Raw genomic sequence first — 18,669 nt, forward strand, 5'->3', positions numbered from 1 at the left:
ACCTCGGCCCATCGCATGGGTGGCGCAAGCGTGCTCTCTGTCGCCGGTCGCTCCGACGCATCCCCGTCCAGGACCTGACCACCGACATCCGCAGTGATACGTCGCACCCACCTGCCTAGGCGGCAGGCGCTTCACCCTGTCATCACCAGCGGTGGGCTCGGCATTTCGCAGGCACAGGAAGGGAGGGCTGCTTGGCTTCCCCGCCCCCACTCCCTCCCCCGCGCCGACAGAGCGAGTAGGGGTGTACTGAGCACCGAGATACCACGCACTGAGGTGTCCTAAATGATCACGGCGAAGAAAGGAAGGAAAAACAAAGAAAACAACAACGCCATTAGCACTAGGAAGTCTCTCTCACCTCTGTTCACTCGTTCTCCTTCGGCGTGGCTGGGGAGAACAGACGGGAAAGAAGGGAGGGGCGAAGGAACGGCAGAGGCGCAAGGGGCATCGAAGCAGTAGCTGTGGAGGCACACGCGCGGGCGCACATATCCCTTACTCAATGCACACGTAAAGAGAGCAGAGAGAAACAAATGTGGAGCAGCGGGTGAAGCATTATATTAGGCTCACGCATTGGTGTGGTGGGAGTGCGTGTACATACAATACAGCCCCCACGTCTGGTTCAGATCGGAGGCCGAAGGAGGAGCGTGTGTGTGCGTGTGAGAATAGCCACTCGTGTCGCCCAAATCGTAAAGGAATTTGTGACAGTTGCGAAAATCATCGCTGCAGTGGGTAATGCAGCCCTGCAGCTTCAACTATGTCTTTCGCCGTAGCCAAAGTATCTCTCCACGCGCGCATCCCGAGCACACGACAGAGCCCTCATAATTTGGCCTTTTGTTGGTGTGCACCGCTGCTACGCGCGCCACAAACCGCAGCCGCAAGCCTATGCCCACCAGCAGCGCGTTGTGGATCAGCCGCAGTCACTGTGTCACCTTCCCTCTCACGTGCGCTTGGAATGAGACGGTGTGATGGTTAGCCGTGGCGCTCAATGGCATTCAGCACCGTGTACTCCACGAAGGGCTCATCGCGGGCACGCACGCGTTCTACGATCGATCAAGCCAGCACCTGTCGCGCAAAGTAACAACCCGCACACCCAGGCAGGTGGGGGAGGAGCAGACGTCGAAAAAAAAAGAAAAATAAGGGAGAAGCGACGGCATAACGGAGGCTGTGAGTTGCGGCGATCACGTGCGACGCAGTGGTAAAAGCCTTGCGCGATGTCAGGCTGCGACAACTTGACGAAATCACCGCGAACGGCGCGAAGGCCGTCCCTCCTTTTGGGTGCTGCATGCGTTTTCATTTATTGGCTGAAACACAGGGATTATCACATCAGCGCCCCACAGACCTCGGTCAAGTAGCGCCTCTTCCAGATCAAGTTTTCACAGGTGGACACCCCTTTCTCGTTGATAGTAGTCCCTTTCTACAGCGTGTGCAGGGGCTGCTTCATGCTAGCGTCCTCGCCGTCCACCTTCTTAGAGCGATGCAGGATGTAAGACATAATCCCGCTCCACACCACCTGCACGCCAGACGAGTAGGCGAGGCGGAAGTGGCCTGGGATGTAATAGAACATCGGGAGCCAGTTGAGCGACCAGAAGGCCAGCGCATACTTCATGATGTCGGGGAAGTCGTAGATGAGTTTGCGCCTCACATCCACCGACACGCACGTGAAGTATTCGTGGAAGTTAAAGTTGTGATTGTCGACGATGCGGTAGTAATAGCCCATTTTGTGGATTGTGGTCTGATCCAGCTCACTTATGGTGTTGCGGAAGGGGCTAAACACAAAGCGAAAACGCCCGGTGCCCTTCTGCGCGTCAGTCATGCCTGCGTCGTCGTCGCCGGCCACCACGACATGCTCTTGAGCCTTGGGAACCGTATTCATCGGAATCGCCATCACGCGCCGCCGTCCATCGCGGCCGTCGCGGTATATGAAGAAGTGGTCCATGGCGGTGACGTAGGTGAGGTAAATCGGGCTTGTCAGCTGCGCCGCGATGTAGCTGAGAAACCCCTTCCCAATGGCTCTACGCTTGGTGATGGCAGCCGGATTGATGAGGCGGTCCAGATGGCGGTACACCCACAGGAAGTACGGTACGCCGAAGAGAAAGGTAAAGCTGCAGAAGATCATGCTGCGACGAAGGTCAAGAAGTATGGTGGTATTGCCGCTCGCCGCCGAGGAGGAAGCCGGCGGCGACGCATTTTTCGTCGCCCCATCAGCAGGGGACGGCACCGCCGTGCCACGATCCGCTTGGCATGCACGCCATCGCTGACGAGCGCAGAGAAACGGAGACTGAACGGTTATTAGGAACGGTGAGTTCTGGCTCTCGTTGGGCAGCCGCTCACGCGTCAGAGGTGGGCGCGACTGCAGCCATGGCTCGTAGATTGTCTGGCACACAACATCCCCGCAAAAGCCGATCGTGGTGCTGAGTGCCATGTTGGTGCGGAGTGGGTACTCCTTAAGGTAGTAGGAGAGAGAGTGGAGAATGAACTTCATGGCGACGGAAAGCAGCGGCAGAGCTGCAGCAGAGAAAAATATCTACGGGCAGAAAAGGGTGTGAGCAAGTGAGCAAAACAGATCTGCGGGCCCCGCGTACCTCGAGTAAGAAAAACGTCAACAAATACAAGCACACTGGCAAAGAGCAGCGGCAAAGGCCTGCACCGCCAGCACACAAAACTATGGGAAAGGAGGGAGCTCGGGTGTGTTGTGGCACGAAAACAAACACAACGGTGAAGGGCCCGCAACGGCAGCAGCAGAAGCAGCCACACCGCACGCCGAGAAGAGTCCACACACGCACGCACACACGCCAAACCTCCAGGAGTGAAAGAGTACGCAGCTTATATGAACGCAACAAAAGGCACAAGCAGGGAGCACAGGGGCGTCCCCTTCTTCTTTGCACACGATGGTGTGTGTGCCGGTGTGCCGGTGCGCATCGAGAGAGGCGGAGTGCCAAGGAGATCGAAGGGAAGCGGAGGTAGGAGGCATGAAAAACTGAAGGTTGGCCGGCATGAGGGAACAGGACCGATAAAAGCGGTGCGCTACCGCAAACGAAAATAGGGGAAGAAAGAGACGACGCGTGCGCGTGTTTCTAAGTGATACGTGCGTGGCCTTCCCCTGTGGCAGCGCTCCATTACTTGGTCACGTCCCTCTTTTTTACTAGCCGCTTCTCTCTCCCTTTTCACCCTTCCTCGATCGCAGTCCTCTCCAGCATCACCAGTAGTAGCGCGAAACAGGTATGCCGATGTCCGAAGAGAGAGGAAGGCAGCTAGCTGAAAGAGTATGGAAACACTCTTCTGATCCGCCTTGTTTGTTGATGCTACGGATCCTTGCGTTTTCTCGAGCACCCACGAACACCATGAATGGCAGAGCGAAACAAATCGGGGTCGTCTCTGCCGACGCCATGCGCGTTGGGAGTCACAAGAAAGGGTCTGCCGCCCCCCCACCCCACCGTCTTCCATTGCACCAGGCGTCCCCCCCCCCCTTTGTTTCATTCGCATCGTCTCTTTTCTTTGCGCGGTGCTGTCCTCCGGTACGCAATCGTATCCACTAACGTTCAAGGCGAAGTGCTGGTAGCCATCGCCTGTGCACCCTCCCACCTGCCCGATCACGCACACAAACATAGACAGCGACATCAACACAAGCACAAACGCGCACACACATACACACACGCTTCCTCAAGATGGAAGCCACGCTGGGGTCCACAGACGCAGTCGACTGTCGTCACCTCCTGTGACAATACAGTTGGCCCACGGGCTGGCGGCAAGCCCCCTTTGCATAAAGCTCGGCTGTGTTGTCACAGTGCAGTCCACCGCCCCAGTGTACACGCAGTAGCTGTGCACAGCGAGAAGAGTAGAGTCGTGGCAATGCACGTGGCTTTCGTTGGCGGAGAACACGGCCCGTATGCTGCGGCATTCACACTTGGTGGGCTCGCCGAAAGAGGTTACCTCTGGGCTTTGGTAGTTGCGCGACGTTGCATGGAGCCGCCTAAGGTCCCACAGGCGTGCCGTAGAGTCCATACCCGCCGTTAGCACAACGTTGCCTGTTCGGCTGTACACGACGCTTGTGACAGGCACGCCAGAATGCGCGCTCTCAGCACGGTAGATCACGCGCCCGCTCACGCCGTCGTAAAGCATCCAGGTACCATCAAGGCTTGTGCTCATCATGGTTCGCCCGTCAGGAGCAAAGCAAACCGACGACAGCGCCGCGCTGTGCTGTGCCCCACGGTCGGTGGGCCGGTACGAGGTAGCTGTGGAGCCGCTATCTTCGCTCTCCCATTGTGGCCCTGTGTGGGCAGTCGAGGACGCGTAGGTCCCAGGCGGCGTGAGCACCTTCTCCGTGCGTACGTTGATCAGCCGAGGCAGATGGTGATTCGCTGCCACAACAATGTACTCGCCAGACGGGTGAAAAGAAGCGTCGCGAATGGGGACGGTGTCGTGAATCTTCAGCACCACCTTCGAGTCAGGATAAGCGTAGTTTCGCAAGTAAAGAATGCCTTCGCGTCCGCCAGAGAGCACAATTGGTTTCGTGGGGTGGAAGCGCATCACCTCGACTGACTGCGTATGCTCGTGAAAGCGCCGCACCATCGCAAGCTCCGTTACCTCGTTGGCATTGCGGATAGCGGACCCTTTAGGAGCGGTCTCACCACTGCCGAAGCTTCCAGCGTCACGGCTGCCATCAAGCGCCCTCGCGCGGTTCGCAGCACGCGCCTCGTCCAGTGCGCTTAAATCCTCAATCGTCTCCAGTGAAAAAATGGCCGCAAGTCCGTTGGTGCCGGCGCACGCAACGTAGGCGCCATCTGGAGAAAAAGAAATGTCTCGCACAACGCCGCCGAGAGAAGCTGACATGAAGCGCTCTCGCATCCGCAAGCATCGACGTCCCACCAACCAGCGGCTGGACAACGACAGCGGCATGTACAGTTTCGATGCGCTCAGAAAGCGTTCCACCACCTGCGTGAATTGAAACTCCTCCTCAGCACGCCGCTCCATTTCATTGACACTTAGTCCCGCCGCCACGACGCGTGCGAGGCGGTCGCCTTCATCCTCCACGTTACCCACCACGACCCCGGTGGCGTCACAGACGGCAGAAGCAGCGGCCAGAAACCCGTCGTGGTGAAGCTGGCGCACCACCATCTGATAAATCTCACGAGAGAGGGGATCGACGAGAACGCCTTGCCGAGGTCGCTTGCGGTGAGGTTGCGAGCCGCCGGCCATCACCTCCGTGTGTGGGCGGCCAGTGGCCGTTGTGGGTGGCGCCACTGTCTCCCCGGGCCTGCCCGCGGAGCTCGCCGCCGCGCCGCGAATGTCGAGTGGGGCAGACATCGTACGCAGAGACAGATAGAAGGCTGGCAGGTCGGAAGAGGTGCCGCCACACGATGCGAATGCGGTAAAACACAAGGAGAACGAGGAAAGCGGCGAGCGTGCCAAACAGCCTTCACAGGCTTCGCACTGCCCTCACACTTTCTCTACGTGCTTTCTTGTTTTCGCAGAGGAAAGATGAAACGTGTGGCGAGTGGCAGAGGAGTGGAGAGAGATGCGAATATGCTGCTGGCGGTGAGTCTCAGCGGGTCCTCCGTCGGTGCACTGCAGGACCACACCACACACACGTACCGCAAGACCGCGCACACGTGCGTCCACGAGAAGGAGGAGGATAAACAGTTGAGGGGCAGAATATGTGCAGGAAACACGGATCGCGGTCACCTCTACAACACATGAATACGCAAAGCATGAACAGAGGCGGAAGAAACCGGTGCGCGACGCGCTGCCACATGCAGCGAGACATACCATATCCCGCTACACAGTCAGCAGCACTGCAGCGGGAGCGGAAGAGGAAGCACAAATTTGAGCGATCTTTTCCATCCTAGCAAGCATCCACGCAGAGAGTGAGGTGTTCCGTGCCACAGCCTTCGCGAGAGAGAAGTAGCTACGAGACGCGCACGTCGGGCACAAAGTACGCTGAAAGCTCCCCACTCACTGGCAGAGATGTCAATCGTTTCATTCGGTGAGCACGCAACATGCACTCTGCACCCAAACAGGAGACCCCCGCCTCTGCTCCTTCATCTCACTCAAAAAGAAGCGTGTGGTGCACAAAAAAAGCTTCCCCAGCAACAAGGAAAAGCTCAGCATCGACTCCGTAGGTGTAAAGCACCTACAGCACAAGAGCGTCCGGACGTCACGTCGAAAGAAATGCGTCCGTGGCTTCAGCCAAAAAAAAGCCTAAAAGGCATGAAGAAACCGTGCGAGCATCCTACCATTCAGGATATTGCACCTCCGCGTACCTCCTCTACCTTCACTTTCAACGTCGCCGCTGCAACAGCCCTATGTCACCAACCCAACTTTCCACAAGGGAACACACAGCTCGCTTCCGAAAAGAAAAAGTATGCAGAGCCCTCTACTGCACGTACGCGAAAACATATATATCCGTTTACTGTCCCAAACGCAGACATCACTGACGACGTAACCCTCGCACCGAGCCAGACACATTCATCAAAACAGCAACCGCACACAGCACCCAACGGCCATCAGCTGGTAGTGCATGTTATCCTTGTATCCGCACAGTGCGCAGCGGTCCACCGCCACGCACACGTCAGAGTGAGTATTGATGTGTCTGCATCATCGCCGCGGCCCGCACACATCCCCTTCTCCGCACAACAACCAGCACCGCACACGCGCGCCACCACACGCAGAAGCCCAACGCGCATCAGAGATTGTTCACCCGTGAAATACAGTAGTTCGTCAGGCGCGCACAGCCGGCGGCTACGCGACATGCGTCTTCGCACACTCTGTACATCATCACACGCGCGCTCAGTCGCAACCAGGAAGGCTTCAGTGGGGAGTGGATTCCCTTTTCTGCCCAACTCCGTTTATCTTCACCTTTCGCCTGATACAGAATCGTGGGGCGCTCCGACCGATGACCAGCGGCTGGGAGAGGGCGGAGCGAGACATTCGTAGGCAGTGAGGATCCATCGAAGAAAAAACAAACACAAAACATGGATGAATCCCTGAAGGAAGAAGCCTCCATCATGGCTGCGGTCTGGCACAGCATCCGCACACAGATACCTGCTCGATGCACCACCAACATACACACAAGAGTGCGCAGAGGGGCAGAAGCAATGAAAAGATATATATAGTGCACAAAGAAGGGTCCTTAGCAGCCCCTTTGATGCAGCTCACGGGGCTCCTGCCACTCTCAGCGTCTGTACATATATCTGCCGGTGTGCCCATCAGTGGTATCCCTCGATAGCAAAAAGACCTGTGAGTTGGCGCATCGCTTCCTTATGGGCCCAGCCATTGTATTGAATGAAATCAGGGAAGGGAAGAAGCACGCGGGGAGGGAGGTTGGATTGCAGTTTTTTTTTTTCAAAGGCAATCAAATACGAAGCCGAAACAGAGAGGGGATGCGCAGTCGCAAGAGCAGTAGGCACCACACGTCACTCACTCATACGGGCAAACAGTCAGGCACGCACACACACATACATGCATGCATACATCGATGCACACTCCCCTTCCCGGCGGGCCGCTTTGTGCTCGTGTCAATCACCTGAATGAGCTAAGCGTGCCACACAGCATCCACACTGGAACGCGAAGTCTGCGCGTGTGACGATGAAGTCTCGCTTGCTCAGGAAGTCTAGCAGAAACACAAGCCGTTGTCACCTTAACGGGGGACGCAAGTGTGAAGGGTTCATCGACAACATTCGCCCCTCTCTCACCACTCCATTCCACAGAGATGACAGAGCGCACGCAAGGAGAAGACTTTGCTGACTCTTATCAGGGAGACGCACCTCTCAGTCCAACATCTTTTCTCCTGCTTTCCAAGAAGCAGAAACGCATGATGGGGAGCCGAAGGCAAGTCAGTTGGATGCTGTAGCAGTTGCCCTCGTTTTGCGCAGAGCACGGGATGCCCTTGAGAGACGCCGAATCCAACATTAAGAGGGAGCACACGCCACAAGGAGAACCGAGGGTACTAAAAAAAGGGCCGGCAAACATGTTGATGGATACGAAGCGATGCTGGGAAACCAGCACGCACGTGATCATGCACTTAAATATATATATATATGTGTGTGCGCTTTCATTCCTTGGCCAGCGCGCAAGAGGGGAGAGATGGCAGCAGAGGAGGAGTTGCACCGAGGCCATCGGGGAGTCACAGAGTATTCGTCTCAACCGATTCGACTTCTGGGTTATGGGTGCGGCCGGGGCGCTAAACACCGATGGAACCATACCACCAGGGATGGAGTGCATCTTTCATGCAGGAGCATCGATGTGCCTATATGCCTGTCCTTGTGTACGGGCAGGAGTGCGGCGCCACCCGTCCTTCCAGCTTCTAGTCTCACCTCCCCGTGCCGCCAGTTGTGTCACTTAGCGCTCGGTATAAGGAATCACGGCTGGGCTTGTCGGCGGACGTTACGCCGCATTGTGCGTAACGGGCCGTGGATCCTGTATGGCAGTGGAGGCATACAGCCATGGAGTACCGCGTTGACGGCGTGAAGGTGTGGAGAAAGCCCATGCAGACCGCAGCGACGGCCAAAGTGTCATCCACACGAAGGCGGGCCACGGCTCCAGCAGACAAGAAAGAACGGCCCCTCAAACGCGCAGCGCACTGCTCGGCGCTCTACTGTACTTGCACTGTAGGCGGGGCCGTACCTCTATCGTGTGCCCGTCATGGCGACCTGCTTTGTCGCCCGCTTCACGTGCGCGGATCCCCACAAACCTCGCTGGGAGTGTCCCCGTGATAGGGGCACCCCGGTACCGTTCTGTTCTGCGAGTGCTGGCATTCATTGTACCGTGCCCTCGTCTCGTGCGCCTGCTCGCGGTTGAACACATCAGGGCCATGGGGTCCATCGTCCGCTCGTACCGGGAGATCGCGCTGCAGAGGGTGAGCCCGCGCGAGAGCCACGCCGGAGTGAGGAGGCAGTCGAAGGCCCTCTTCAAAACCAGCGCAATGTCGCGGGTCTCTCGTGGCGTCATGACACACCCGTTGAATGCGACACCGTAGATCGTCGAGAAGACGACAACGACGGCCTGCATCGTGTATGTGCTTGAGGTGTACGCGCTGGTTCTGACGATTTGGATAAGGTGGGCCTTTAGCAGAGCCCCACGCCACCTCGGCCTGCAGCAAATGGCGCCTGGGGGCGGCAGCCCCTCCCTGCGAGGTCAAAAGCGGGCTCTCCGGGCCAGAGATCGCTGGGCGGCGCTGGCATCCCCGTGGCACCAGGGCGCACGGTGTCGACAGATTGGAGCTGAGGGCCGTTCGCAGCCGAAGGCGCCGTGGTTGCTTGCGCCGCTGCCTCCGGTGCATCCATCCGCTCGGCCGTCGATGCCACTAGCAGAATGAGCCGGCACACGCTATGTCTGCCCTGCAGCGATGCCTTGCGTGCATTCCACAGGTCGAGCACGGAGGAGGGGAGACGGAAGAGCGGCCGCGGATCCTCCTCCGTGGGTGTGTCGGTCCGCGATGGGGCTCCTCAGAGACGGCGTCATCCATATCCTCCCAGACCCGCCGCCACTCGTCCCACTGCCCCACCCGCTTCGTCTCCCGGCAGCGGGCGCGGGCGGCTGTCCGTGAATCGGCTGACAGCCGCCTCGAGGCGATGGATGCACTCCCCCGACACCTGCACCCCCTCCCTCAGCAGCATGAGTGATCGAGCCATCCGCAGTCAGAATCCCCACGTGCGCAGGACGCCCGCCTTTCCACAGTCTTCGGTGCTCATAGGATGCCCACGGGTGGCCGGCGTAATCCGTCCAGAGCCCCGCAAACGCTTGGCCACGCGAGGCTTGGTCATGCATGAGAATGCCCACGCACAGCTGATTTTCGGGGATCAGCCCCTCGCGACTCAACGGAAGCGGGGACTTCTCCGAACCATGGAGGCCACGACACCATACAGAATATTCCTGTTTGGCACAGTTCCTCTAGCGTTAGAGAGGGATGGCATGGAGTGGGGATCAATAGAATGTGATAATGATGAACTCATGTCGGTGTCGAAATCCGTCAGCAGAGAGTGGTGCACACTCATTTGCTGGCTGAGGATGAAGAAAAGGAGAAAGGCAGAAGAAATAGCGTGAGTTAGTCTTTGGCATTCAGTGTCCAAGGAGCACTTCATAATATGTTCGGGAAGGGGCAGAACCGCGGTCGCAGCGGAGAGCGAGACGGTGAGATTGGGAGAGGCGTAAAGAAAAGGCGCTGAGAGTCTGTCGCAGGACGGAGCGTCGCCTGCAGAAGGAGCCAAACGAATCGGACAGGAGGACATACGCGAGCAAGAAGTAAGAGGAGAAACTAAAGGCCAGCGAGTGTCTCTCTCGGATATATATATATGGAAGAGTCACTGGTCGGATGGGAGAAGAAAAAGACCGGATGCACAAGAAAGGAGGGTGACAGCAATAAGACGAGCAGGTAACATGGCAAATAGCTTAATGTTTTTTTTTTTTTCATATTTGCATTGCTCTACCTCGGGAAACAACAGAAACGAAGGCATAAGGGAGGATCAGCACAGGCACCGACATCATGAAAAGAGCAAGTAAAACGAAAATTGCACTGGAGGGCAGTAGCAGACGCACAATGCAACAGACAGCACACCTGAAAAAGAGGAATCTTTCTTTCTCATCCGTTTGGATGCACGTGTGTGTGTGTGTGTGTGTGTGAAAATCAGAGCTGGCGCTGTGAAGTGAGTATATCTATGTATATAATCACATATAGTGTGTAAATATATGCGTCAGTCTTCGTCACTCTTTTTGATGTTTTTCTCCTTTTGTGTGTATGTGTGTGTGTGTGTGTGTTGCTGCATGTGCGTGTGTGTATTAGTGCGGTTGTACGTCGAAGCTTCTTCCATCTGTTCCTGAAATATCCCTCCACACCAACTCTCGTATTCCACGAGTGGGAAACAGAGAAAAAAAAAAATAGTAATAAGATAACACAAGGAGGAAAGGAGCTTTTCTATGGAGCCACCACACACGCCGCAGTCTGCACAGCTCGTGCACAAACCACACGCTTCTGCTTGCCTGTTTGCATGCACCGATACAAACAGACAAAAAAAGACAACAGCATGTGCATGTCATTGCATCGCGCGTGAAACGAGGGTGCCAGTTGCGGAGCGAGGGAGGGAACTGCAAAAATAAAAGGGAGAAAAAAAGAGTGGGAGAAAAGATGACGACCTAGATGAACAGGAAACAAAAGGAGGTAAAACGAAGGCTGTGTGAGAGACATACATCGACACGGCCGTACCAGTCTGTACATGTGTAGGTGTGTGTTGTGTCACACGTGATGCCCTGAAGGATGGAAAAGAGGATTTGAGAAAGGAGACGTGAGAGACAGGTAAGTGGGTAGGCACGCAGAGAAAAAAGAGAGAGCACGACACTACACACTCTCAAGCATACACATACACATGCACATAAGCACTTTAACGAATCCAATCGAGACAAACCAAAAAAAAAACGAAGGCGAAACGATTAAGGAAGACACAGATTAAAAATAAAAAGAAAGCCATGAGGGAGAGTTTTTATGGGCATTTTGGTGTGTGTGCGTGTGTGCGGTTTCTGAGACCCCCAAGAAATATATATATACTTCTTTACATGTGTGTTCGTCTGAAGATGTGAAAGCTGCGGCTGGTGGCGGCTTCTCTCTCTTACCGTGCTTTTTGGGGAGTGGACGAAGGAGGTCATCAAAAATATGATCACGTCGCTGGTTCAGCCATGGCCCTTTCTCAAATGCTGCCTTGGCTTCTGAATATTTGTTTTCGCGTATGTCCACTGCAGGTTTCCTTTTCATACCCAGTGTGCGATAACGCTTCTGTGGGTGGGTTCGGGCGAAGCCCTCAAAACGCCAAGGGAATGGGAGGAAAGAGCGCGAGAGAGGAGGAAAAGGAACTTTAGCGTTTCTCCTCTCTCGCTCTGGTCATGTCTCGCATATTGTGGCCGGCAGAACATACTCACGCGGGCACACAACACTAGCAGCAACGCAGCTCCGTGGGAAGGAGCGCACACGAGAAAAAAAAGCTCAATAGGAGAACTCACATTTGTACAGGACAATAGATGGGTGATGAGAAAAAACACCCGCATAAAGGAGGAGGGGGGGTGGGGTGGGGAGGTGAGATCAGACGAGAGAAGGAAAAGAAACGGAAGAGGAAGTAACTATGAATGAGTTCGTGCTCCGCTGCTGCGGCTGCTCCAACACGGAGGCTGGGAGGACAAGATACACCACAAACGAGCTCAGAAGAAGATGATCATTTTACAACTAGCACACGCACACGGCAACTGGCACTTCTGAAAGTCGGCTTCAGTCACCACACAAGAAAGCCTGGAGGCGTCAACTTCCAAGAAACGCAACCGAAGCTGCGTTAAATATCGGGTTGTTCACCACCACAGAGAGAGAAAGGGGAGGAGGGGGTAGAGACAACGAAAGACAAAAAAAAACGAAAAAAGGTAAGAGGGAAAGAGGGAAAGGAGAGCGCCGGTCGGAAGCTAAACAACAAAAAGCGACAGGATACATATATGAAGCAAAGACGACCACACAAGCAACAGAAAATGGGGCGGAAGAAAACAAGACAGAAAAGGAAGTACGGAGTCAGCAGTGGGGTGTGAAGCTCTCCTCCTCAGCGTTTGTGTGGTCATACCTAACAGAAGAGGAAAGATCACGAACGTTTGAAGTAGGAGGGGGCAGCCCCACGCTGTGCTCCGCAGTCGGTCTGCGTTGTGTTGGCTGCAGCGCACGACAGAGCGGCCTGGGAAAAGGGCACTCTTGCCGTTCCGTTTGGCTGTGGGAACACTCAGGGAGCTCACAAAATGCACCTACAATAAGCAAAGCAACCAAACCTCGGCACAACCGTGCGTCCACCGCATACACAGTTCCTACGCCACCTCAGTCGTGCTTCCCCTCCGGTACTGCCGCTCCATCAAGATCATCCGTCATCTTAGCCTCTGGTTCCACCCATGGTTGCAGAAAGAAGTACTCGATGACACAAGCCACGACGCCAATGCAGCCAAAGAAAATGAACGCGACGGCCTGACCCTTGTTCGGGTTCCCCGACGGACCGCCAGAGATGCCCTCCGTCGCAATCGGGTAGCAAATGTTGATGATGAGGTTGAAAATAAACATCACACCCACCGTGATAGACGAGCCGATAGGCCGGAACGACTCGGGGAACACGTCCACCGCCAGAACGTAGAAGCACGGCCCCACACCCATCTCGTAAAGGGCGATAAAGATGGCAATCCCAGTAATGGCAATGCCGCTTATGGCCTTGTCCGACTTTGTAACGCCGGGGTACACCGGGATGCCACCAAGGAAGACGCAGCACAGAGAGCCGACAAAGCCGCAGAAGAGGAACAGGGTCCGCATCGAGAACCTCCTCGAGAGCGGGATCACGCAGAACGTTGCGAGCATGTTCCATGCCATGACGATGATGTTGCCAACCAGCGGTTGCAGCCCAAGGTTTGACATGATGGTCGGGGCGAAGTTCATATTGGCGTTGATGCCGGTCAGCTGCGTCACACACCCCATGGCCACACCGTTCAGGATGGGCCCGATCATCTGCGTCATGGTGTACTCCTCTGCCGCCTTCCTGGAAGCATCTTCACTGTTTTCCCCCTCGTAGTCACCCCTCCTGCTCTTGCTGTAACCGTCCTTGGTGATGAGTGGCAGGAACACCACAAAAATAGAGAGGAGCGTGGAAACAGAGACGAGGCCTTGCATGCGGCCCATGGTATTAGCATTGCTGGCCGCATCGTACTGGATCGTGTTGCCAAGAACCAGACCGAAGAACGACGTAACAAAAATGCCGGTCGAGACCGAAACCTGGAACAGCGTGCCGAGCGTCTTGGCATGATTTGCAGGAGCAAACTTGTCCGTGTAGTGCGAGGACGTGATGGACTGCCAACCCAAGGGAAAGCCAAGCACGATACGCGCAACGAACAACACCCAGTAGTGGAACAGCCCCGTTGCCACGTGCGTCAGAACATTACCGATCACGCTAAGAAGCCCAATGAACAAGAAGCTCTTGCAGTAGTCGAGACGCTTTGTCAGGTACCCGCCCATCAGCGCGCCCATCGTGGATCCGATCACCAACGACCCAGCGAAAACGCCGCTCTGAATCGAGGAATAGCCCACCTGGTTGCCGCAGGTGTTGGCAGAGTAGCTCCACTTGCATGCAGAGTCTGACAAGCAGCCCGCCTCGTCGCTGTACTTCAGGAAGCACGTCGTCCTGTCCGCCCACCCGCACACCTCGCCATACGTTGTATTGCTCACATACGTCGACGCGTTGAACCACCGGCACTTCGCTGCTGTCAGCGTCTCGCACGACTTTTTAGCGCTGTACAGCTGGCAGTTGGAGGCATACCCGTACATCGTGGAGTACGGACCAACAAATCCGAGGTTGTAACCATAAAGCAACGGTGTGAGAATAATGGGAGTCGCGACGATCAGGTTCTTCATCGAGAAAAACGGCGTGTTCGACAGTGGCTGCGGAGAGTCCTCCTCCTCGTCTTCGTCGAGAGATGTCGGCAACTCCGGCGCCGAAGAGCGCTTCTTTAGCGTCATTGAGGGTGAATCAGCAGCAGCCGATATCAGCGGTAAGTCAGCATTGGCCTGTGTGATCGATTTGCCATTTGAGAGCTGTTCCTTTGGGGACATGTTCGTGGAAATCATTGACGTCAAGGCAGATGCCGCTGGCACCTGGCCCCTCACTTCCAAGGAATGAAAAGGCTCGCGAGTGCCCTCTTCCTCCTTATCGTTCGGTGAGCCCATGATTGCAGAATCTGAAATCCGAATTCGGGGGTGTGGGATGGCACAGGAAGTAGATAAATGCGGCTGCTTCGCTGTCTTCCAATCTTGCGCAATTCCAACGAAAGAAGAGAGAGAGAGAGAGAGATGCACCGCCTCGAGCTCAGCAGAAGCGTTGGCCAAACAAGACCAGCGCACGCGCGTGCTAACAGGAGCGTCACAAGTAAAAGCGGACGGTAGCGCTCACATAACAACCAACTTCATACCATTTCAACCTTCCTTCACGTGCTGCCTGGAAACTGGAGAACCTCCCTGCTCCAGAACCATTTTTCTTACCAAACTGTCGGGCACGCCTTCACATCCTGATCATGTGCTCGTCTCTCAGCGATCCTCTATTTCAGATGTTCTCGTTTCAGGCCCAGCAGAAATCCTTAGCATATTTATACGGCAGCACACTGTACGGCACTCACGTGACCTTATAATGTCCCCTCCTATCTTAAATAAGCCGTCAATGTATCTCGGACGGTTTTTTATTTTACCTAAAAACCAGCTCTAACGGTTACAGCTTCCTTCAAAAACACCCAACGGCCATCAGCTGGTAGTGCATGTTATCCTTGTATCCGCACAGTGCGCAGCGGTCCACCGCCACGCACACGTCAGAGTGAGTATTGATGTGTCTGCATCATCGCCGCGGCCCGCACACATCCCCTTCTCCGCACAACAACCAGCACCGCACACGCGCGCCACCACACGCAGAAGCCCAACGCGCATCAGAGATTGTTCACCCGTGAAATACAGTAGTTCGTCAGGCGCGCACAGCCGGCGGCTACGCGACATGCGTCTTCGCACACTCTGTACATCATCACACGCGCGCTCAGTCGCAACACACGCACACGCAGCGCGCATCTCGCACCACCGATTGGACACAGTCGCCAAGGGCGCAAGGGCGGCATCCTGCCCGGAAGGTGCAGGCGGCAGCAGTAACGGCATCGACACACCGGCGCGCCAATGCATCAGCAAACGCACGCATGCACGCGCAGAACGTCATCCTCGGATATCGGTGTAGTATAGTATTCACTTGCATCGCATGTAATCATCGACGGTCGTTAGGTGGAAGACGCAATGTAATCATGCAGTTCCGAAGGAGGGTTATACTGTCTTCAAGAGGTTTTACTGAAGACTGCCAATGTTTTTGTCATGGATGCACAGAACTTGATTTTTCGCAGAACACAATGTCTTCTGAAGCGGGGTGGAAAGTTGATACTAGTGACTTCACCAGTGTCATCTACGCTGATAAATTTAACGATGAACATTGAGAGAAGATAACATATTTGTTGGTGGATGAGCTTAGTGGCAGAGGAAGTCAATGAGTTGTGCGTAAGCAGCTGCGACGCTTATGAGCCTTTTTAGGAAATTACGTAAATATTTTCGTCTATTGGTGATTGTTTCGTAAAGCAAAGTGCGTGAGACAGACATTCTGATAACCGTGAGGATAGCGATTCTCAAATCAAAAGCAGGCTCGATCATAAAACGCTTTTTCGACAGATGCAGAGTGAAAGTCTTTGGGGTTTCGAGTGAAATATACCAGCATCCGTGTGAATTCCACTTTTGATCGTGTGCATACACTGATTCAAAGTTACAGAATGAGATTAGCACCACAGGTTCAGCACTCCTGCCTGAACCGCTTTCATTTTGTACCTTGGTTGGCTTAAATGCCATACTGTTGCTTTGTTGCCTAAAAAAGTGATGTTTCGGCCGCTGGATGGAGTGTTTCGCATGTGTGCTGAGTGATTGGTACTCCGTGAATGTAGGCAGTCGTGTTTCTGCTATCACGACAACGTAGAACTCTAAGCGGCGTAGAACATGTTCTCTTTTGAACGGAGTCTGTTGTTGACGAGACCCCGTGAAGCGATAGGGTTGAAGACAGACAAGTTGAAGCAGAGTAGAAATGAAAAAAAAAAACGGGTGATCATAATTCCTGTGCATGAGGGAATCTAGGCATCTTGAGAATGTTGCTTCCTGTAGATGGGTTACGTTAGAACAGCTAATGTGTCGGGGACTTTGAGTAGGAGTCCGTGAGTGGAGTTGCAGTGGCAAATTCACTCAGTGGTGAAGCCCTACAAAGCTTCTATGTAACAGTACCAGTCTTCTAGATTTCAAAGCAGTAACGGTTGAAAATCTGGGCTGGGACCGTCTCTTGCAGTGAAAGGACGTGTTTTTTCTCTCTGGTGCAGCGCATGCAGAAATAATAATAATCACACTAAGTGAAACCCCGAGGAGACGTCGTACTGAATTGTTGGCAGAACAGTAGAGATGAATTTCAAGAAGAGAAGCAAGGCTAAGTGGGTGGGAAAAACAAATGACTCAGCGTTGGGATCATTCGCCTTTTCGCGATTGTAGTTTTCTTGCATCCGATGCATCAAGCTGCGCATTGTCTCAGCGTGGCGGCAAGGGTGAATACTTATGCACGGAATCGAGAGAACAGGGTGGGGGTCGATGGTGACTGTTTTTCCATAGTTGGAGCGGTAAACGTCCTCTTTCATTTGACCCATTGAGAGAGGTGTTACATGATCGCTAGCGTACCCCACCAAATACATACGCGGTGTTTGGTAGTATTTGTCGTACACAATGTAAACATCATAGACGCGCAAGTTTGAGTTATCAGTTGCCGTGGCAACAACGTCCTCTTCGCCAGAGTCATCGTCGTCTTCGTCCCAGGTGAGCACCTTTTCCTCTTCGAGGGCTGTGGCGGGCAGGGCAACCTGTGTGGCTTCTGTCAAAACAAAGTCGTCCTCATCAACTGCCTCTGGTGAAGCGTTCGTCGAGTCCACTGGCGCTCGTTCAGTGCACGGGGCACCGCGGTAGACAATGCATTTTTTTTCTTTCGGAAGGTAGTCTTGCACGCTCTCAGGGCCACCGACCCACTGCCATACAGGGTTCTTCTGTACAAGTTCGTCACCCGCCTCCACAAACTCTTTCGGAGTGAGTCGTCCTGTGGTTTGAAAATCACTGGTTGTTTTCACATTGTGGAGCTTGTTGTGAACATTTTTGAACCCCTCGTACAGAGAGCGTCGTATAGACATTTAAGCGAAAAAAAATGTCTCCTCACTGTTGCTTGTCTCTGCTAAGATACGTTCCCCTAACGAACAAAAATATATGTGATCTCCTGAATGTCATAGGAGCTGCTAGCATGTGGAATGGCGAGATCGAGATTATAAAAGATCAGTATGAGAAGTAAAAAGGAGTCTTTTTTTTTTGCCACAGAAGAGAGGGGAAACGGCATTTCACTTTCTCAGTGTATGTGCGGGTTTTGTGGTGTTTTCCGAAGAAGCTCGATATAGAGGGGGACGAGCTTTCCGGGAAAGTAAAAAAAAAGCAGAGAAAATGTTTTGATGTGGGTCCTGAGCCCCGTTGCATTAGCGCAACACCGAAATGCGCCTCCCCACATCCTGAAAAGTGAAGGTCCTCTTTACCTCCGTTAAACTCATTACCTTCATTTGTGTGTTTCTATTTCATTCCCTCTTTATTCTCACGATGACAGGAGGAAGGCCTCAGTGCGTGGTATCTCGGTGCTCAGTACACCCCTACTCGCTCTGTCGGCGCGGGGGAGGGAGTGGGGGCGGGGAAGCCAAGCAGCCCTCCCTTCCTGTGCCTGCGAAATGCCGAGCCCACCGCTGGTGATGACAGGGTGAAGCGCCTGCCGCCTAGGCAGGTGGGTGCGACGTATCACTGCGGATGTCGGTGGTCAGGTCCTGGACGGGGATGCGTCGGAGCGACCGGCGACAGAGAGCACGCTTGCGCCACCCATGCGATGGGCCGAGGTGCCAGCATGGCTCGAGTGCATCTCACGCGCCCCTCGCACTGCCTACTGGTTGGGGCAGCCTGGGCGTCACGCCGAGGTGTAGGGACGGGGGGGTGGTGGTGGTGATGGTGGTGCACCCGGGGTGGCGACCGGCATGATGGGGGAGCGGCTATGAGGCGAC

The 18,669-nt window shown here is 54.6% G+C and overlaps 4 protein-coding genes across 4 annotated transcripts; all 4 read right to left on the minus strand.

Annotated features, from left to right (window-relative positions):
- Positions 1-1,411: 1,411 nt before the first annotated feature.
- On the minus strand, positions 1,412-2,479 carry LDBPK_330290 (hypothetical protein, conserved; the record flags this gene model as incomplete). Its single annotated transcript, XM_003863805.1, has 1 exon — positions 1,412-2,479. The coding sequence occupies one exon, from the start codon at positions 2,477-2,479 to the stop codon at positions 1,412-1,414; it is 1,068 nt and encodes a 355-aa protein (XP_003863853.1).
- A 1,178-nt stretch (positions 2,480-3,657) lies between these two features.
- Positions 3,658-5,193, minus strand: LDBPK_330300 (hypothetical protein, conserved; the record flags this gene model as incomplete). The annotated part of the gene is made up of 1 exon (XM_003863806.1): positions 3,658-5,193. The coding sequence occupies one exon, from the start codon at positions 5,191-5,193 to the stop codon at positions 3,658-3,660; it is 1,536 nt and encodes a 511-aa protein (XP_003863854.1).
- Positions 5,194-12,826: 7,633 nt separating this feature from the next.
- LDBPK_330310 (glucose transporter/membrane transporter D2, putative) lies at positions 12,827-14,611 on the minus strand (the record flags this gene model as incomplete). Its single annotated transcript, XM_003863807.1, has 1 exon — positions 12,827-14,611. One exon carries the CDS (start codon positions 14,609-14,611, stop codon positions 12,827-12,829), a length of 1,785 nt encoding a protein of 594 aa, XP_003863855.1.
- Positions 14,612-16,941: 2,330 nt separating this feature from the next.
- LDBPK_330320 (autophagocytosis protein, putative) lies at positions 16,942-17,769 on the minus strand (the record flags this gene model as incomplete). The annotated part of the gene is made up of 1 exon (XM_003863808.1): positions 16,942-17,769. One exon carries the CDS (start codon positions 17,767-17,769, stop codon positions 16,942-16,944), a length of 828 nt encoding a protein of 275 aa, XP_003863856.1.
- Between the last annotated feature and the right edge of the window lie 900 nt (positions 17,770-18,669).

This window comes from Leishmania donovani, chromosome 33 (assembly GCF_000227135.1).
Source record: "Leishmania donovani BPK282A1 complete genome, chromosome 33".
In the NCBI taxonomy this organism is placed as follows: domain Eukaryota; phylum Euglenozoa; class Kinetoplastea; order Trypanosomatida; family Trypanosomatidae; genus Leishmania; species Leishmania donovani.